The following is a 23032-nucleotide window of genomic DNA, read 5'->3' as shown; positions in this document are numbered from 1 at the left end:
CTCCATGTAAGAACTTGTTCGTTATGCTTCAGAAGATTGGAGACTGACGAAAATTAGGCTTGGGGTGGATTAATGATTGTGCATTGAGCATTGACTCCCCTATACAGAATTTTATTGTTGTTAACAACCATTTGATCAATAAATATGAGAGATGCCCTAACAACAACAACCAAAAAAAAAGTACACACTTCCAATTGTAAAATAAATAAGTAACCGGGATGTAATGTATAGCATAAGGAATATAGTCAAAATATTGTAACAACTTGGTATGGTGATAGCTGGTACTTAGAATTATCATGTATATAAATGTTGAATCACTGTGTTGTACACCTGAAACTAATGTAATACTGTGTGTCAACTACCCTTCAATAAAAAATAATTATCTAAAAAAAAAAAAGTGGATGTGCAGAGGGATAGTGACTCATTCTCTCATTCTAACTCTACCGCTATTCGTGACGGCTTAAATGGTAAGAATATCAGGCAAGGAATATGGGAGCTTTACATTTATAGATGCCTATATATTTCACGTAAATATATTATTGCTATACATTAATTTTTTGGAGGAAGAAAATAAGTGCTTGGATATATTCATTTTGTAAAGCCAATGGTTATAAAGAAGATTCTAGCCACCTCAGCTGCTTTTCTTTCCAGCACATCACCCCTTTCCATTCTATGAACTTGCGTTTTGGCATCATGGGCACAAGAAAAGGGCTAAGCTCTAGGTTACTGCTTTGAGTGGCTGTATTACTGTTACTGGCACACTTTTCACTTAAACAATTCTTTGGGAAATGACTAATCGTGGATTTATAAAGGTATCTGCTGATATTTTATGCTTTGAATCCTGATTGGTCTCTTTTTAGTCAACAAATTATCTGTATCTTTCCTCCATTCCTACCAAGTACAATACAATTATTATGGAAAAAAATAACAAATATGATACAATGTCAGTGTAAGTCTTACTGATATATTCTAATACTGAAGAAAAAAGGAAAGTAAGATTATTTTTAGGTGCATTTAAGTCTGAAACTAAGTAGCTGATCCAGCATAGAAACCCTAGGTAATCATTTAAGCTTTGTGTATTAATTTCTTCACTATTAACACGATAGCCATATTTACTCCTTAAAATGCCTCAAAGCAGAATTTAATTATGTCAACAAATATTTAAATCAGAAACAGGGCACACAAAAAAATTACACAAAAATTAAAATACTACTGATTATTAAATCAAGTATCCTAGATCAATATTAGATTTCAAGAAAATATTACAGCAAGTCTTAATATTTCTTAGAGGATGACAATGTCATAAGCAAATATGGTATTTGTGAACTGCAATATTATTAGAAAAATTTTAGAAATTCAGAATGGTGAATCAAATATGTAGGTTAATTGAGTTGGTTCATTAGAATGATCAGTTACAAAAAGACAAAGTACATCCCTATAATATCAGCTCAGAGAACTAGAACACCAACTAACACTAAAATTGGAGTTTTTCAGAAGAAACCTTGATTCCTTCTATTTCAGTGACTGGGCATCAGCATATTAGTGGTCACTAGATGTAGCAGTACAGGAACTTTGGTTAAGTTCAGGCTGTCTTACGTTGAGTTAAATTATTCAGAAAGGTGCTATTTGGAATAAATCTCTGTGACCAAGAGTTTTTGATTCCTTCTCATAAAAGTGGACTGTACAATATATACTCTTTGAACAAACTATTGAGATTTTCCCTGAAGATGTGTATCTAGATAACTCAGGATTTAAGTAGTGTTTATAGAGCTAACACTGGAACTTTCACAATAAGACTCAAAAACTAGTGACAACTGAAAATGAATAAATGCCAACTTCTAGAAAAAAAAACCCAGAATAGACAGATTACTAGTATTGGCCCTTGAGATGCCTGGTTGTGTTCATGCTAAAAGAATATTCTGGGTTCCTCAAGTTTCAGTCCTAAATGTACTCTTTCCTAACTTTCCTAAACTTTACTCTTCTCCGCCTTAAGTCTTCCCATAGAAAAATCCATCCATGCATGTCTACACCTTTAAATTCTATGCACTGGCCAATATATCCCACAAGTGTAACTTTAACCCAAGTCTCTTTTTTGAACCTCACACTTAGATAAATGACTGACAAGTTTACATTTCTACTTGGAGGTCCTATAAGCACCTAAAACTCAACATGTAAACCAGACTATGATCTTATATCCTAAGTTTCTCTCCCATTCTCAGTTTCTTCACTGGCTAAAATTCCTACTTACCCAACAAACCTCAGATCAAATGTTGATCCTCTGGGGCACTTTCCTAAGCCAAAGTCATATCCTTCTATACTTACACCCTTAATACTGTGTGCCTTTCCACCAAAGCATTCCTCTCAGTTTTATAGGTATTCATGTATTTGTGTGTGTTTTCTCCCCTTTAATATTCATCATCATCTGTTAGACTTCTGTGAAAGCTGAAAAGCAATTTTGGCTTGCCATTTTATTTTTTGTGAAATAATATGAAAAAATTTAAGATAGATTCTCAAATGAAAAAAATTACACAACCATCTTGGCAGTATACACAGGGGACTATAATTTTATCATGTTCATATATTTTAAAAACAGACTGTATTTGTATATTGCCTGTTGAGCCTGATAATGTAGACTGATTTACTAAACACCTATTGTGAGGTTTTTCCCTTTCCTTCCTCTACTATAAAGGCTGGAAAGTGAAATTTAAGAATTCCCAAATCCTCCTGAAGCTGAATTGGCCAATGTGAAGCAGTTTTGGCCACAAAAGTATGGATAGAATCCCATAACTGGGATAAGCTTGCCTTCACAAGGAGACAAAGCCTTGAGACTATGCAGCTTTGAATTTCTGTCTTACTCCTGGTGAGAATACATACAAGTTTTCTGGAGGGTGTACAGCTAATTTGCCACCTTTAGGATGACAGACACAGCCAATGATGGCACAGCTGTAAGGGAGAAGGAGCCTGGATTCTTGATGACATTAATAAGTAGTTTTGTATCCTAGTCTTTCTCCCCTCAGTCATCTTGTTGCCCCAAACAAACTCGGTTTTTGTTAAAATCACTAATCATATCTTCAAGTACTTAAAGAGGGAAACACACATACATAAAGAGCTACCTATGAAACTAAAATTCATAGAATTTGTAGAATATAGTGGCAGAGTTTGATTAATGAGAAACTGGCATCATTACCTTGTGTCATAAGACTAGTGCGAATAAATACCCAAAATTAAAACATTACAATTAAAATTAAGACAACCTTATATCATACAGCTGTTTTAGCATACATTTAAGTTGACTGCTCTGTCCTTAATTCCATTATATACAGTACATTATCATTTGCGAATATTTTTTTTTGACTTTTAAACAAAATTACAGGTGTCCTGAAGGGAAAGACTATATGAAAGAATGTAGCCCTTTTTACATGTTGATATTCCAGTGTATCTCTATTTAAATATGAGAGGTACATTACTTGTTTTAAGGTGGTATTTTCTCTACAGTTTTATAGCATTGGGTACATAATTATTTCAGTCATCCAAACTGGGTTTATTTTGTATAATTTTTATTTCAGCTTTACTGAAGTTAACGACATATAAAATTGGAAAACATTTAAAGTGTACATTCTGGTGATTTGGTATAGTGTGAAAGGATTTGTGATTTAATACATTGTGAAAGGATTTCCCTCAACTGGATTTCATTTTTTATTTATGTATCTTCAATTTTTTTATTTTTATAAATTAATTAATCTATAAACAGATTTTATTAATTTAATTTTTATAAATTAAAAAATTACTGTATGTCTTTACTTTTATTTATATGTCTTTCTCTAAGTTAATTCTGTAATTGGAGACTTGCATCATTTAGAATTTGCAGCACCAAGCACAGTGCCTAACAAAACCACTAGCCAAATAATCAATCAACCAACCAGTCTGCTAAATATAATAGGGACTCAATAAATGTTTTCAGCAATATTTTGAAAAAATAGTTAAGGAAAAGCCCAAAAGAAAAGTACAGATGAAACTAAGTTGTCTGAAGTATTTCCCTCACTGTTCTACTCTATTATAAGAAATGACAAAAATTTAGCAACAAAGAAATTAAGGCTTAAAGCCTTCTTTGGTAGGTTATACTGGACTCATTTCTTTAATTTTACTTTTTCTTCCACTAAGTTGCAAGAACGACTGAGAAAGCATTTGCTAAAGCAGCAGCGACAATAAATGTTAAACGTACTTTAGGTATCTGCACACATTAAACACCAATTAAAAAATTGTAGTAAAGTTTATATACAAATGTTGACTCAGAATGAAAATATTCTTGCTACTATAGTGATTCCTATGATTCAATTGAAGTCATGGTAGAATAAAATCTAGCCAAAGGTTTGTAATTTCTGTTGATCTTTTCAAAAACAATTGTTGGTTTTGTTGATCCTTCTATTATTTTTCTATTCTCTCTTTAGTTTGTTTCTGCTTTCATCTTTACTTTCTCCTTCTGCTAACCTTAGTTTGTTCTTCTTCTAGTTCCTTGAAGTATACAGTTAGGTTGCTTATTTGAAATCTTCCTTCTTTTTGTGTCCCATATATTTTCATATGCTTTGTTTCTAAAGACATTTTCTAAAGATATCTTTAGATATCTAAAGCTATTTTCTAATTTCCTTTTTATTTTTTTTGACACATTTGGATTTTCAAGAATGTGTTAATTTCTGCATGTTTGAGAATTTCCCATTTAAGTGTGCATGATGGTATTACTATGTCTGATGCTCCTTTATAGACATTCAATGCAACCTTTTTAAGAATCTTTCTATTTACTAAAAGATGTTTCAAACTTTTAACATAACAAAATTTCTTTTAAAATTGATTTCTCCTTTAGTAAGGGTTTATTTGAATTGTGACTGTTCCGATATATGTGAGATGACACTGACCCCCTTTAAAGAAAGAAAACCTAATGTGACATCACCCCTCACAGGTGAAAATGAAAGTCACTTTGCATATTATGATTACACTTTTTATCAAAATGAGTACTGCCATTCACATTCAACCCCAGAGGCCTGAATTTTGGTTGTTTGGGAAAAAAGGATGAAATTCAATGCATAAAATTTCAAAGCACTGATAATATTCTAGCATATTACTATGAGAGATCATTATTACTTTACAATAAAATAAAAATGGCTCAATTTCTTCATGCAGTTATGAGTCTTCAATTTCTAAAAGATCTTATAGAATGATATTTAAATAATAGTTCTGGTGAATATGCTTAACTGACTTTTTATGCAAACCCTTGTCACTAAAAAGTAGGAAAAAAATGGTGCAATAAAAATTCAGTATTGGTGAAATGAGAATATAACTTTAAAAAATATATCTTTTTCATAATGTTCCCTTCCCCACTATTATTATCTATGACCATGAACTGGTTGGTCTGGTTAACCATCTGTGGGAGAAATTGCAGAATTTCCAGAATCTCCTGCCTAGCCTTATCCATTTACATATCAATAGGTGTTTACTGCTGCAGCCTCCCACAGCCTTCAGGGAAAGAGGTGGAGAGATAACAGCTATTCTCTTCTTCCCTCCATTCCTGGTAGGTAATTGGTCTGGCATCTGCCAGTCACTAAAGACCCACCAATGAAGTTCCTCCTGGAAGGGGCAGAGGGAAGTAGAGAGCACACTGAGGTGGCAGAGTGCTAGCACTGGCCAGAGGAGATGGATGGGGTGCCTAGCTAGCAAGTTTAAGCAAGCTCTGAGCAATAAAAAATGATTACTTCCAACCTATACTTTCCCTTGACTTATTTTGGTTTCACCAGTTTCATTAGAAATTTGCCCCATGTCAGGAACACCCTTCTCCCTGGAGCTACACCATCCAATGTGGGGATGATGATAAAAGGATTATATGGAAGGATGTAAGAAGGGAAGGAAACTCTAAAGTAGGTATTTCCAGGTATCGAAGACTAAAATGAACACCCAGTGATTTCAGTGGAAACATGAATTATTTTTCATTCACATATATATTTCACATGCACTTTTGAAATAAAAACATTTTACCTGAAATTCTTTAATAAAAAATGTGGAAATTTATAGTATTTCTGTCAGTTCCTCATTTTTTATATTTTTGTCTTAGATTGGCAAAGAAATTATAGCATCATCAAATGATTAAATTACTTAATGGAATCAAATCATTTCAACTTAGATTGTTACATAACATCTACTCAAATCAACAATCATATCATGTTCAAGCAGTCCAGATTCCTTAAAATCATTAATGTCTAGGTTATCCCAGTGGAATTCACAATTAATTATTTCTTTGAATAACACAATGTAGCAATATTTTACTGTTTATTAAACATATAACAGTAATTCTCTTCCAAGGATAATATCCTAATTTACATATCCTATCAGAATAACATAAAATTGTATATAGAACCAAAATTATTTCTATTATAGGAGATGATAAATACAAAGCTTTAGATATGATAATACATTTCTAAAGTGAACCATAAATACCTTAGTAGGTTTGGAGTCCATGCTGCTTTAAGTATGTTTTAAAAAGTCAACTACATATGTGGGCTCAGAAAAAAAAAATACCATGTGTTCTTCTGTTCCATTAAATTACAATTTTGTTTTATTTAAAATTAATTGAAAAGTTAGGAAAGTATGACTTGAGGCTATGGCTTTTATACATTGCTACACTGACTAACGGAGACTCTCCACGCACCCTTCATTTACTTGACCGATTTGTCTGTCATCTTTACCCTCCCACTGCTCTCCCATAGGTTTTTCCAACTCCAACATATGTTTGTACAAGTTCATCTGAAGTCTTTTTCTTTTTAATAAGATATTGCCTGTAAGTGGGAATTTTTACCACTATGTCTCTGTACATTGGCCAATAGTTCAGGCAGATTTTCTCTTCAGGTAAATGTAGAAACAGGTTCTACTTCTAACATTCAATATAATCAGTGTATTCCGTGATTTCACTGAATTACTATTATGTTCATTTTGACAATAAGAAATTCAAGACAATTCTGAGTATGATACCATGCCTGTAGAATGTACTGAAATTAATCAGGAACTATATGTATTACATTGTACTTAGCATATTTAGTTATGTTTTAGGGGACATAACTTGATGTAAGGTATATCAGAATCCATATTACTGTAAGCCCAGTACAAGTGGGACCAGAGGTGCATTGAAGCTTGATTTAGGATATTGGAGTTCTAATGCTGGCTCTACTGCAAATTACAGTAACGTGAAAAGTTCTTGACTATTCCAGTTTTATTTATCTGTAAGATAAAGATAGTTGACTATAGTTTATCTTTTAGTTCCTGTTAGCTATAAAATTTACTTAGGATTTTACTGTATCTGAACTTACAGAATGAAAGCTATCACTGAGAAAGTTTAAGTATCAACTTTTTCATCTTTAATCTTTGGTTTCCATAGCTATTCATAATAAGATTCACCTTAGGATATTTATGAAATGTGGATTTTCCACTACAGACTTGTGGAATCAGTATAGCATATGCAATTTTAAAAACTTTTACAGTATTCTGACATAGCTCTTCTTGCCTTTGTTGTTTCATAGAACAATTTGGAATTTTATGATAAGAAAGAATCCTTTTTCACTTTGTTCAAAAACATACAATGGCAAATTAAAGTTATAGTTTTGAAGTCCTGAAAAAGAAATGATGTATTACTCTGTTGCAAATAACTGAATATGCAATAGGCAGATCCATGTGTTTCCACATTTAATTATATGATATTACCTTTTTCCTTCCAGGAAGTTGGAACCTTCACTTGCTTCTCCTTAATAGGCTCTGGAAAGAGACATTGAGCATTTATTTGAAGCCACATTAAAAAGATTTGAGAACATACCTACAATGGAGTGAGATATTAATAAGCTGAATCTGACGGAAATGACATGATGTTTTATTTTAAGAACAATTTCAATCATACAGAGACAAAGAAACAACAGCAAGCAGCTCAACAAGCCATCCTCTGAATACTTTAATTTAAAATAAATGTAAATTGTTGAATGAGTTATGGTTGATTTTTTCATTAACAGGATGGGTATTTGGATGGATAAGAACTTATTTATCTGTAATTTAAAAAAACATACAGCTTTAACATCTAGAAATCTCCCCAAATGGTTGTAATCAGCAGTAACTTAGTTTATTTCTTGCAGGCTATGTTTTTTCAAACAATAAACAATCAAATGGAAAACCTTGCATATATCATGCGAATGTGTTCTTTTAGTTATCAGACTCAGCCAAACAAATTTCAAGAATAAGACTAAAATTAAATATGACAATGTCATCTTTGAACTCCTAACATCTTAAAACTGAGGTCCTTAATTAAAAGAAATTAATTTATTCTAATAAGTTCAAATGTGAAGTGATTCTCATCATGTTGTGTGTTCCAGACATGTGTGGTCAATGTCTTGGTAGTATTTTCCTTCCTCAATAGCCTATATTAAAGATAAATCGGTTTTTTGCCTCCTCTGCAACATTAAATTTTAGTATCCATTTTACTGACCAAAAAATAAAATATTACTTTTAATGGAGTAAGGAAAGAAGAAACAAAAGAAATCTATCCTTCCCACCCTTTTTTCTATTCCCACCTTATGGTGTGGGGTGGGAATGCAGAAAATATGATGTTAACGCCATGGCATATGGTATAAATAGATATGCCACTCAAGCCATTACTTAGAATTAACTGAGTCCAGGTGACTTTGGATGGTACCGAGAATGGACTTAGGGAAGCTATTGAAAAGGCTGTGAGTCTCTGGGTAGTTAAGATACATTCCTAAGCATCCATAAGCTTGCAAGATTTTATAAAATGGCTTTGGTAGCAAAGAAATGTCTAAGTATAAATTGGGCTGGTTCTTTTCTATACTTCATCATGTGAAGATGAAATCAAAAGCCATGGATTGAATAAACACATTCAGAGGCTTCATTAACTTTTTTTCCCAGCTGATGCGGGTAATTTACTGCTCATGCATTTCCTGGCTAAGCCAAAATAATTAATGTGTTCTGAAATGAGAAGTGGTGGTGGGGACAGATTCCCAGGGGTTTGGGAGAGCACAATGCCTGGAACTTCAGAATTCAAGATTCAGCATGTTGACTTAAATGGACAAGTGTATATACTTGTGTGAGATTAAAGTAGTTATAAAATACAGAGCCTAGGAAGAGGACACACATTTGCTTTGACTTCGGTGGAGAAAGGAGATAACAAATACACTTTTATAGGGAATTTGAAGGTCATAAACCCATCACTTTAGATTTGGAGAAATTTCTCAGAAAATAGAAGTGACTTTTGTTTCCAAGTTTACAAACGGGAAAATGTCTTCTGCTCCCAAGCTTGGTAATCCTCTGCACTGACTTCCCTGCAGCTCATTTCCTCTCAGTGGCCTGACTGCAAAGAGTTTGGACATGAGTTAGGGAGTTCACCAGCTGGTCTCAGCAATCTCTAACTACCCAAGGAAATGAGTGGGGTAGCAAACATGACAAAAATGTAGCGTGTTATATGGAAATTCTGCTCTTCTGTATTAGCAAGCATAGGTAAATGATTGGTTAGGGTCAACTATTAAGGCATTTTCAACTCATCTGTCTTGTTTGTCAGAAACAAAGCATTGGAGAGTCCTTTTATGTGTTTTTTTTATAAGTAAGGTATTTTCTTTGTATTTGACCAAGAGCCAATGGGAAGCCTTATGAATCTTGATTATCAGGTTCTAGATACATATTTAAAGGTGCTGTGATATAAATTGGAACGCTCAAAGTAGTCTGGACAAGGAGGTTGTGATGGATAAAAATTCAAAAAGTACTAAGATATTTTCAGGTTTTCCACTCCCAAACATTGCCCCAGAAAAAGGGAGTAAGTAATAAACTAGGGTCAGTGTTCATGATGAAGTAGATTGATGAGGATCAGTTTCAAAATACTCAGACAACTTACCCCATCTTTAGCTCTAGCATTTGTTTAATGAGTGGCAATGGCCGAGAGAAACCATGTTGAAGATGAGTAGAAGTTGGGGGTCATCGGGTACATGGTCCTGAGTGTCAGAATATAAAGGAATAAGGGCTCTGCTGAGGATCCTTTGGTATTAGATCCACATATACACAGGCCTGGGTTATGAAACTAGTCAATAATTCTAACATCTACCATACTACTCCAATACTAGAGGAAGCCAAGGGTGCTACTATTATATTCTTAGTAGAGGAGAAATTAATTAATCTCTTTGTTGCTTTGGGTTCAGTCTACAGTTCTTCAGTCAATGGGTGAGTCTTGCATGCTCAGGGTTATAAGTCAGATTATGAGTCAGACCAGGGGTCAAAGACAAGTGGCAATAGAATAGGAGTGGATGCCACAAGGAATATAACCAATTATGAAATGACTGTCAGCGTTGTCTGATTTCTGGGTGTTCAAGGCCACATAAAGAGTGCTCTGCTCTGGTAGGTGTGTTGAGAAGACTTAGGTGACTCTACTAGCTTAGGAAAGTCAGGAGCTGAGCCAGCAGCAAAAGCCAGCAGGAAGTGTCTTTCTCCTGCTCTTTTTCTTCTGGAACAATCACCTCTAGACCTCTCTAGACCTCCCTAAGTAAAGACACAAGCCTAATGATGTTGCTGTAAATGCCTAATGGATTCATGGTTATTACATCCCTGGTAAATGTAGCTCCAGATGATTTCTGTGTAAAATCCTGGTTTTAGAATTGTAGTATTGTTTCAATATGGGTTCTGATGTGTACATGCAAGTGGAATCTGTGAGAGATTGGTAAGTGGAGGCAACATCTTTACTGCTTAATATAAATAACTTGTAAAATACAAGGACTCGGATGCAATAAGTGGTTTTCTGGCAAGTGGAATTGCTGCATTCTGATTCTGCCCCAGGTCAGCAGTAGGCTTCAAAGAATTTCTCCAGAAAGAGTAACACTACAGAGGTTTTCTGAAATCGTACAGATAACAGTGCAATTTTTTTCGTTGATTTTTTTGGTAGTAATAAATTATATTCAGAAAATAAAGGAAAGATGGCAATGAAATTCTCCTAAAACATTATCCAACTTATATATATACAACAATGACATTCAAGGTCATTAGCACAGCTTGAATTTTTTAAAAAGTGCATTTTAAATAGTTCTAAATCAGTAATCATACGCAGTAATATATATTACATAATTTTCTAGTGACCATGGAGATATCTTGCGAATGTAGAGGATTTAACTTTGAAGAAAAGGTTTCACTAGGAAATTTCCTGCAGTTATACATTTATAACAACAACAATAATAGAAATTACAGGAGCCTACTTAGTGAAGGGATCAGTGTGAATTTAAATATCCTAGATAATGTTTTTCAGGACAGGACTTTACAGTTACCATTTCCAACTAGATTAGGACTTGGCACAAATGAAATCTTTAATAGTTTAATTTTTTGATAATCATCATTGCCTGAAGGGTAATTTTGGAGGTAAGCCTCAACATTTCTTCTGAGCTGCTTTTACAGTAAACAGCAATATGTGGTCCAAATATTCCTGTGACATAAATGCAGACCAAAATAAATGAATTTCAGACCACATTGAAAGGAGGGATAGTTTAGATTTTTCAAATTGTGATTTGCAAATCATATATTTTCCTGGTAGTATGTTTCAATGACACTTTTTGTTTTCACACAATCTAAGGCAATATTTTTGTTAATTGTCAGATAAAATTAAAGTAGAGGATGAGAAGGAGTTCTCTCCCAAAGTATAGGTAATTGCTGGAGAAAAATAGACTAAACTCCTCTGTGGGAATTAATGGGAGTCAAACAACAGCAAAAGAACTAAGACTATTTTTCCCATACTGCATAGCCAGTGTTTCTATGTCAAATAGATTTTTCAAGCTTAGGTAATGAGTTCTACACTCAAAGCAAGGTGCTTTGAAGAATACAGTTGCAAAAACCCTATTTTAAGGAGCAAGCAGTGTTTGTGTTAAAATGAAAAGATGCATTTTAAAGTCTGATGACTTGACTTTGATTATCGCATTTGCCTCTCACACACAATGTAACATTGAGTAGTTTATGTTACCTATACCTCGGCTTCCTTGTCTATGAAAATTGAGATATTCATCACAACTTACTGAAACAAAATGTGTAAAGTAGGGGTATCAATATCCCTGGCAAAGAACAGATGCCCTGCTTCTGTACTTCTCCTAAATAATTCTTACTTCTTTGCCTGGATAACTCTTTATCCTCTGACATGAATTTAATATAACTTCTTTAGGAAAGCCTTCTCTGATTCCCCATGTTTGTTTAGGATAACCATTTACACTCTTATAGCACCCTGTATATGTCCTCTATGATTCTTAAGTTCAATTAATTATGTAATAATTTATATTGTAAGTTTCATGAGGGCACAGACCTATTCCTAGAGTCTAGTGAGTGCACGTTCTGATTACTGCATAGCAAATGCACAAAAAGTAATTATTAAATCTTTGTTTCTCCAATGATTAGCAAATGCTTGAAAGGCTTATACAATAAATAAATATTTTATGAATGGATAGCAAGCATGAAGGTTAGACCTTTATATATATATATTCACATATGTGTGTGTGTGTGTGTGTGTGTGTGTGTACCCTTTCCATTCTTTAAGGAAATCCTTTTTCTATTTTTCTTCTTTGGGAAATTATAATCAGAGCACTTTTTAGGTTACAATAAACTGGAAGAAAGAATTTCAGTAACAAGTAAATATTTTCTTTCCAGTAAGTTTTCAAAAATATGAGTGTGACCTGTGCAATTTTGACCAATACGCCCACAAAGTGAATGACTCTAATGTACTATGGACTCATTCTGATATGTTTGCTGTAAGTTAAATTGACTCTATTACCTTTATCCTTCAGAACAGGAGAAGTCTTCCCAGATATTTCTTTTCTAATTTCTGCAAGAGGAATCATGGAGAGAAAAGGTTACAAGTAATCATACAGAAAAAGTACAAGTTTCTTCATGTGCTATGTCATGAGGCTTAAAAACCCAAAGGAGATTGGAGTTGATATTCAAGGCACAGATATCTACTGAGATAAATTGCCTGTAAGGAATTGAACTAAATGTGCAAAAGATACAAAACAAGCTTACAAATAATTATCATTATCACAGGGACAAACTATAATAGACAAACAAAAAGGTACAAATAAAATGCAATGGGTGTTGGAGAAGGATATGATAACAATAATAGCCAACATTATCTACTTAACTATGTGTCACAGACTATGTTCTCTATTGCTTTGCCATTTCAATGTTCACAACAACCCTATAAGTTAGGTAGATCCTGTATTATTCCTGCTTTTCACATAAAGGTATAAATAACTTCCCCCAAGGTCATGTAGTTCATGATAGGAGCCTTGGGATTTGAACTAATGTCTCTTTCAACTCAACCACAAAGATACTGGCTCTGGTAGCTAAATGATGGGATCAGGAAGGCGTTGGCAGGTGGTACTGAGGAAGACCTTGAAAGATGGAAATGAATTAGACCAACAGAGATGAAACGGAAATACACATTTTAAAAGGACAGAAGAGCCCATGGGAGGCCTGGGTGGGGCAGTTTGTCAGTTCGGCTGTGTGCATCACTTGTAGCCAATAGAACAGGGTGAAAGCAATGGTATGTGACTTCCTAGGCTGTATCAGGAAATGCCATGCAGGTTCCACCTGCTTTTCAAGGGACACAAACTCTGGGGAAGCCTACTGCCACGTAAGCACTCCAACCAACACCAGTCAAGTCAACAGCCCCAGCTGAATTCCTAGCCAACAGCTGCCAGCCATCTAAGTGAGCTATCTTGAACATCCAGAAATCTGCTACTTTTGATGGCCATAGTCCAAGCCTATCTCTGACTGCAATCACATGAAATACCAGTGAAAACTGCCTAGCCTATCCTTCCTGAATTACTGATCCCCTAAATATTGAGCAAAGTAAAATCACTTGTTTTACACCACTAAGTTTTGGAGTTGTCTGTACACAGAAACAGTATTTGGAATAGCTGATAAACAGCAAAATATTGCACCATGTGATAAGTTCTTCAGTGGTGCTGTAGAGATGAGCACAATTATATATAAAGAGAAAAAAATTAATTTTTTCTACTTTAAAAATTGGGGAAGGTTTTCCGTGAGGAGAAGCCAATTTGGTTAAGGGTCCTAAGTAGGATTTCACTGGTCAGGAAACACCAATTTAACAGTATAACTCAAAGTAGGATGTAAATTAGATTTTTTAAAAAGCTAATGATGGCTCCTAGAACTCTTATATTTTTCACAGAAGTATAATTTTCTATGAATTGAGATATGAAATGTGGGGAAAAGAAAATGTCTAGCAAGCAGTTGGAAATATGTCAAGTACAGATTACACTCAAGTTTTGCAGAAGCAAAGCAACATGCAGTCTGATTTATAAATGGAACCTAACAATGCAACCAGTAACATGATTTTTTAAATGTCCCAAACAAATCTTATTTGCTTTGCTCACACGTTAACTTGACTTGATGAGTAAACTGAGTATACAAAAGCAAATCAAACCTGAAAGTTTTAAATTGTGTTCTTTATAATACCTGCAAATTAAAAAAAGACCTGTTGTCCTTGGTAATAATGTTTTACTTTCATGTTTCAAATCCAATCCCATATAATCTGCCTATATTGTTCATACATTGGTAGTAATACCTTTAATTTTATACATTTGATTAGCTATTTCCAGATGTTTATAAATGAACACATAGACTGTGATCAAAATACCTATGTAAGTTTTAAATAATTTACTATATAAAATGTATTCAAGATAAATATATTCAATTTCAAAAAATTCAGGAATTTTTAAAAATTCTGAATATATTTAACAAAGAAAAATAGAAAATGACATCTGCTTCTTTTTCTCACATCTGTAGAAGATAAAATACATATGTAGTAATAGTGTTTCCTTCTGTAGGAATTTTTTAAAGAGACCCACAAAGCACAAAAGACTAAAATAATTCACAAGCTTGCAAAAGAGGAAATCAGCACCAGAGTTCTTCCCCAGCATAAACTTAAATATTTTGGACCCTAAAAAATTGTTTTTTATAAAAATAGTAGTAAGTAATAATATCTTCGATTTAACTATTATTTATTATTTGTTGCTCTGAATGATCAAGCTCAATATCAGTTTAAGATTAGTGACTAATTAGAGTATTAGGAGAAGTATTTCTGTTCGAGCACGCTGGCTTGATGTCAATGTGAAGTACAGCTAGACTGAAAAAGAAACAGATTGGAAGGTTTAAAAAATATATCCTAATAGAATCATCAGACAATTTAGGCCTCCTGGCTCTATAAAAAACCAATCTCAAAATTCTTAATGTTTCTCAACCAGCAAGCTCTAGTGAAGTGCTAAGAAAAATCATTTCAAAGGCTGTATCTTTTACCTCTTTTGTAGATATAAGATGCCTGCTGATTTGAGATATATTTTACATGAGTATAATGAAAAAGATCTTTGTACTAAACTTTTTGTATTTTTCTTCTGATACAAAGAACAAAGAGCCATGTGGTGGACTCTATCCATAAATTCAGTGATACCTGGATATTTCACAGAATATGACTATTAATGTACATCACATAACATTAAAAATATTAAAATTATCTCATAATGTCTCTATTGCTTCCAAAAGTGCTACTGCATTGTCCCTCAAGTGATTTAGTTGTGATTAATTGTGTGATTTTTAAATTTTGGATATGCAAATGCCCTACCTGCATCTATCATTGTTTTATGTTCATTTCATCATAATGTTTGTCAATCAGGAGTATTTTAGAAGAGATATATTGTAGCATTTTTATATCTTTTCCAAACTCCAAAATATAAATTTCACAAGTACAGATAAAAGCATTTTCAAGTTGTCTAAATGTTTTTAAATATTGTAATTCTCATGAGGAAAACATAATATAGTGATATTTCATATAATTCTAATTCTGAATGCTCCTGAAGGATGTTGTCAGAGATTAATTTTGCTCAGGACACTGTCCATTAACTTTGTAATTAAGTATGACTTGGTGGGAAAGCATCTTTAACTTTCTCTATGTCTTAATGATACATTTAATCATCCCCTTTTCTATGGACTAAAGAACTTGACACAATTATTTTTTACATTTTATGGTGTTTTTCTCTAAACATCTGTTTAAAAATTCTTAATCTAAAATATTTGTTATTAAATCATATGTTAGTGTCTATTTTTTAAAACCTTGAAACCTTCATTGTATTTATTTCTTAGCCTTTCTGTTTATTAAAAAATAATATAATTTTATAAACCTATATTATCATCTATCTCTAATTGTACAGACTAGTTGAAAAGCATAACAATATAAAATCTGCTTGAGTGACATCTGACAATGTTGTTAGGACTTGGAAACTATGGTGAGGTATCCCTCAAGAAATTGTAAATGAGGGAAATTAGACTGTTTTCTGAAAGTTAAGCTAAAGAATCAATACAGAGTCGTGACCATAAGTTCTGAAGGCACCAACTGTACAACACTGTAAATATACCTCTGAAGAGCTTTGCAGTCACCACAAAGGAGGAAGTCTTGTCCGGTGAACTCAGTATTCTAGTCCTTTTGACAAGCTCTTCCCTATAGTATATAGTTCTTCAAATTGTCTTACTGGGAGACTCTCCTGAAATCATCTAAATGCCCCCTCTCCTTAACTAAATTCTGACTGAACTATATAATTATGATGACTTTAGACTGTGTAGCACAGCTACAAGGAGAGGACCCCTCACACACGTTTTTATACCCTGGTTCTCATTACATGTTAGTAATCAGAATACTAACCCGAATTCTAGAGTGTACTTCAGTGGGGCACAGTTGGACACATTGTAGTTAATCTGACCCCAGCTCTTTCAGAAAGAGTGGCACTGTGCAATGATTTACAAAAATAAGATGAGCATGCCTTTCATATTTGGGGACTAAGATGAACTATGACATCCAGGGCACAGAATTACTGAGCCTGAAATCTCCTACAAAAGTGTTCATTTTTTAAAGAAAACTTTATTAGCCATGAAATTTTCCTTGTGTAATCATGTTCAACTGAAGATGTCAAAGTTCCCATGTTTGTTTCAAGAAAAGATTTTACTAAAAAAATGTAATTTCCTTGAGGGTAGGCAAAGCTAGGTCGTGGTCATTCCTGCCTTCACATATAATGACAAAGTGTTATTCTGTATAGTTAGACACTTTTACATAAGATCTTGAACAAATAACTTGTCCAAAGTCACAGCTATTAAATAGCAATGGGAGATGTGAACCGAACCAGAAGACTACAAAATTAGAGCTAAACTACTACATGGGAGCATAGTGGATTATGAAGTAGATAGCACCTCAGGTGGCCCCTACAAGAGAAGAATGAGCACATATACATCATTACGTCACATCATTCTTCATAACCGCCAGACTGCCAGAGCCTCCAAACAGTTCTTCTAAGGCAGAGACCATGTTGTCTGGCACATACTAGGAACTCAATAGTTATTTGTTAAATAAATTAATAAACTTGCCAAATTTTGCACTGATCACATTTTATTAGGAAACTTGCTTTTTAATCTTTACTCAAAAGCCTAATAATTATTATAAACATCTATCATAGTTATTTCCCAAATTGGCAATCCCAACCCAGTAAGGTGTGAAAATAAAATCAAATTGCTAATATATAACACTTTTCATAGGCAAAAAAATGAAATTATGTGTATTGCCATCTAATATTTACATAGCATTTTGCTTTTTGTTATCTAAAATGTTTTTGTTATCTAAGAATTTCAAATGTTGAATAATCTCACATACCTATATTTCTATTTATTTCATCCAATTATTAAAAATAATCTCAGTCATCTATTTGTTTTAAATAGTCTTTTTCACTACAATCATATCGATTATAAATATTCTATATTGTTTTTGAACTTCCTTACTTAATTAGAAATCTTCATCTACAAACATATATATGTGAGATCATGGGAATTAGTCTCACTATAGTCCAAGTGTTCAAACATGAAACATTTTATGAGATGATACATGTAGAAAATTTGAAGAAATATATTGAATATAAAAAAGGTTAACTTAAAAATTATTAATATAAGAAAAAATAAATAGGGATTTTTAATAAATCCATTATTCATGTTATGTGATCTAAAAAAATAGTTCAATTTGAAATTCACTTTGTGGACTAGTTCTTTGAGATTTCTATATACATTTTTAAATTAATGAACTTTAATAGTTTTTAGAGCCTATTAAAGTTTATAGCAAAACTGAACTGAAAGTACTGAGGGCTCCCACATATCTGCTCTCCTAACACACACAGCTCACCCCATCATCAATACCCCTGATTGGTGTGGTGCATTTGTTACAACAGATGAACAGATATTCATACATCATTGTCAACAAAAGTTCCCAGTTTACATTAAGATTAAGATTAGTTTTGTTCATTCTATGGATTTTATGAAATGTGTAATGACATATATCTATCATTATAGTATGATACAGAATAGTTTCACTGTTCTAAAAATTCCCTATGCTCCACCTATTCATGCCTCCTTTCCCACCAAACCAGGCACTGAACTTGATACTATTTTCATAGTTTTCCTTTTCCAGGTCATGTAGCTTTTTTTAAAATGGCTTCTTTCACCTAGAAATAAAAATTAAATTTCTTTTATGTCTTTTTGTGGTCTGATAACTGATGCATTTTTAACACTGTATGGATGTGTACCAGTTCATTTACCTAATCACCTATTGAACATATTTGTGAGTTCCAAATTTTAGCAACTGTAAATAAAGTTGGTATAAATATTTGTGTTCAGGTTTTTGTATGGACATGTTTTTAACTCATTTAGGTAAATACTGAGCAGTGTGATTGCTGCATTGTATGGTAAGAGTATATTTAATTCTATAAGAAATCACTAAACCATCTTCCAAAGTGGCTGTTTTGCATTCTCTCCAGCAGTCAATGAGAGTTCCTGTTGCTCTACATCCTCTCCAACATTTGATATTATCAGTGTTTTGGATTTTAGCTATTCTAAGTTATAAAATGGCATCTCATAGCTTTAATTTGCAATTTTCTAATGATGTATGAGGCTGAGCATCTTTTTCAAATGCTTATTTGTCATGTTATATATATATATATTTTTGGTGAGGTATCTATTCAGATATTTTGCCAATTTTTGAAAAGGATTTTCCATTTACTTATTATTGAGTTTTAAATGTTCTTTGTGATATTGGATAATAGTCTTTTATCAGATATATATTTTACAAATATTTTCTCCCATTCTGTGTCATGTCTTCAAATTCTCTAGACAATATCTTTTGCAGAGCATATGTATTCAATTATAATGAAGTCCAACTTTTCTATTTTTCATTTATGGATTGTACCTTTTGTGTTGTATCTAAAAAGTCACTGCCAAACCCAAGATCATCTACATCTTCTCTTATGTTATCTTCTAGGAGTTTTATAGTCCGTATTTTACATTAGGTCTACGATCCACTTTCAGTTGACTCTTTGAGAAGGTTGTGGAATCTGTGTGTAGATTTTTTTTTTCTTACAGATGTTCAATTGTTCCAGCACCACTTGTTGAGAAAACAGTTACTTCCCCATAGAATTACTTCTGCTTTTTTGTCAAGTATCAGTTGATTATTTTTTTGTGAGTCTATTCTGTTACATTGATCTATTTGTCTCTTCTTTCATGAATATCACACTGTATTGTCTACTATAGCTTTATAATAAGCCTTGAAGACCAATAGTGTCAGTCTTCCAACTTTGTTCGTCTCCTTTAACATTCTTTTGGCTATCCTGAATCTTTTCTTTTTCCACATAAACTTTAGAATTAGTTTGTTGATATCCACAATATCAGTTTCTCAATATTCACTGGGATTTTTATTGATTGCATTGAATCTATCAATCAATTTGGGAAGAACTGACAACTTAACAATGTAGAGTCTCCCCATTCATAACCAGAGAATATCTCAATTATTTGGTTCTTTCATCAGTAATTTTTCTCATATAGAACTCATACTGATCTTACAATATTTTAGATTTATATCTAAGCAATTCCTTTTTTGGTGTTAATGTAAAGGGTGTTGCATTTTTAATTTTGTTTACTGCTCGTATATAAGAGAGCAATTAACTTTTATATGTTTACTAACCTTATATCTTGCAACCTTGATATAATCACTGATTAGTCCCAAGAGGTTTTTCTTGGCATTTTCTACATAGGCAATCACATCATATGTGAAGATTGACAACTTTATTTCTTCCTTCCCAATTAGTAAACCTTTTATTTCTTTTTCTTATCTTATTTCATTAACTAGCACTTCCAGTACAATGTTGAATAAGTATGGTGAGAGGGGACATCTTTGCCTTGTTTCTTATCTTAGTGGATAAAAGCTTGTAGTTTCTCACTATTAAGTATATTGGCTGTAGATTTTCTATAGATGTTCTTTATCATGTTGAGGAAATGCCTTTCTACTAGTTTCCTGGGAGTTTTTATCATGAATGGGTGTTAGATTTTGTGAAATGACTTTCTGTATCTATTGATATGATCATGTATTTCTTCTTTAGCTTTTTAATGTGGATTACATTAATTGATTTTCAAATGTTGAACAAGACTTGCATACCTGGAATAAACTCCAGCTGGTCATGGTGTATAAATATTTTTATACATTGTTTGATTTGATATGCTAATATTTTAGATTTTCATGAATTTTTTAGAAACCTCCATTCTACCAGTACTTTAGACTTCATGATAGATATGTATATACAAAAGAAAGCTGAGGTCTGAGACTCTCAAAGAGAGCTTGGTCGGAGTAAAACAAAAGATAATGCCATTTTAACACACTAGAAATTATTCTTCCTATAATGCTCATGTGACAGAGAAATCTCCCTGTAGAATAAGAAGCCTAGGTTTGTTTAAGCTCCTTCACTGGGATACAATATTTTAAAAGAAGAATGTATTTTTGTATTTTAAAAGGATAAAGTTAATCTATTCGGTAAGCATTTATTCAGTGTCTCTTTTGTACTGAGAACTAGAAAAGCAAGAATAGGTGTGTGGAATTCAGTCAAAGCTAGAACACATGCACATAGATTAAGTATCATGATATAAATGCATGTGCAGGACTCTGGGTGTATATTGAAAGACTGACAAACTCTACCTGATGGAATGAGAAAAGACCTCACAGAAGCACTGGCATTTGTGATGGATATCAACTTTGGATATATAAACTGGATATAAAGTTTGTCATCAAAGAAGAGTTTGAAAGGCATCTCCAACATAAGGAACAACATAACCAAATCATGGAGTGTGAAAATTCATATGGCTGGATCACTGGATATAAAAAATGGGGGAGAAGAAATAAACCAAAGTAGGAAATTCACATTGAAGATTGGTGGGGAAGGCATGTGCAGTATCCTACAAAAGAATCTAAATTTATATCCTTCCAGTGATGAGGAGTCTATAAAGATGCTAAATCCAAACATTTTTTCTGTCATTGTGTCAATGTAATGAACAGTTTTGCTCAAAAGAGAGTATGATACATATTGAACTGACAATACATAGAAAGTCATTGTCATTTTGTTTGGTAGTAGTCTAAAACTGAAGCCATCAGTCACCCATAGTTGTGTTCTTCAAATTCTCCTGTCTCCAGAGACAATATCTTCTTCTCTTTCATTTTTAGTTTCTTGTGTGTATGTGTATGTGTGTGTGATATGTGCATAATCTCTACTTCCTGTATGCTATTATTACTGATTCTTATGCTTAAATTCACAATTAGAAAATCTTCATGCCATTCTGATTGGACATCCAACGGCATACTTTGCTCTAGAGATATGTTTTATTGAAAGTTGTGTGTACATTTTGAAATTTAAGTGAAGTAAATACTTTAAATATCATAACTCTATTTAGTAGATTTATACAGTATTTTAAAGAGCTTTCATTTTAGAATCTGAATCTGACTTTCCTGTATATTCTATGGATTGTACTTGCAATTTGAAAAATAAGTCTATTCTTCAGCACTTGGGCTTAGTGAAAATGGGCATAAAAGATACTTCTTACAAATGAGAATTAGACAATATTAGGACTGTAAGGTCCTCTAGAGATTGCTTAGTGAAATAATCTTGACTTATAAGAGGCTACACAAGACAGGTAATAGCTTAATGTCACAGAGTAAATTATTGAAAGGGCCAGACCAAACCCTATTTGTTATTTTCTGACAGCTCTGTACTTTAACATTCAAGCAGGTTAATATTATTTCTAATCATCATTGGTTTTCATCTGTTATTTCTTTTTCAAGGGCCAAATACAAGTGCTAACTTCAAATTAATAATTGCTTATCATTATTTTTATTGCCAAGACTTTTAATGAGAGTATAGATGCTGAGTATGGGTTATCTAACTAGCACTCCTCTTTTCTTGTACAAAAATCAAGGGAAATAAAGCCCAAAGGTTGCAAGTTATAATGATGGAGAAATTTCTAACTTATATTTTGACATTTCAGAATTCCAAAGGAAGATCACTTTTTAAAGGACTGCTTTTCAATTAGCTTATACTACACTATGATTCTATGAAAAATTGGGACAGTAATAGTCAATAAAGTACAAGTAAATTTTATATAGAATGTTGATAAAATGTTCATGTTCATTCTTGAAATTATTTGACCTAAAATGTGTAATTTAATTTCCAATGAGAAGCAATATATTTTTATGTGATGCTGATAATTTCAGATGATGTCTGTAATTTGATTTCTAATGGAGCTTAAACTCCATTAATTTGTTCCAGGATGTTCCTAACAATTGGTTTTACACAATTTTATACAAGATACATGTCAATTTTTTTTTAACTTAAACAGGCCTTTGGTAGAAAATTTATATATAAATGGAAGAAAAAAGTCAATAAAAGGAAAAAAAATCTTCGGAAACAATCTTTTTCCTGATTTTTAGCTTTGTAACATAAGCATTTTACACTACCTACTAAAGCTTCCTAAAGGGAAAAAAGATCCAATTCATATGTATCTTCAGGATAATACCAGGAGAGGAAGTAAATATTCATAGAAAAAGACATAATTAGAAACTTAA

General features: G+C 32.8%; 1 protein-coding gene across 4 annotated transcripts in view; it reads right to left on the bottom strand.

Moving 5' to 3' along the window:
- The window catches only part of TRDN (triadin), a 377090-nt gene that overhangs the window by 70901 nt on the left and 283157 nt on the right, over positions 1–23032 (bottom strand). For 2 of the 4 annotated variants that reach the window (XM_057489292.1, XM_057489293.1), the window contains exons 22-23: positions 12824–12874; positions 7741–7791 (exon numbers count right to left, since the gene is read on the bottom strand). In XM_057489292.1, coding sequence (XP_057345275.1) covers positions 7741–7791; positions 12824–12874 — 102 coding nt within the window. Of the gene's footprint in view, positions 1–6506; positions 7261–7391; positions 7649–7740; positions 7792–12823; positions 12875–23032 lie in introns of those variants that run through there. The other 2 variants (XM_057489295.1, XM_057489294.1) reach the window with 2 other exon arrangements.

This window comes from Manis pentadactyla, chromosome 12, assembly GCF_030020395.1.
Source record: "Manis pentadactyla isolate mManPen7 chromosome 12, mManPen7.hap1, whole genome shotgun sequence".
Classification (NCBI taxonomy): domain Eukaryota; kingdom Metazoa; phylum Chordata; class Mammalia; order Pholidota; family Manidae; genus Manis; species Manis pentadactyla.
Note: the sequence above shows the minus strand (reverse complement) of the source record. Positions and strands in the feature narration are given on the sequence as shown.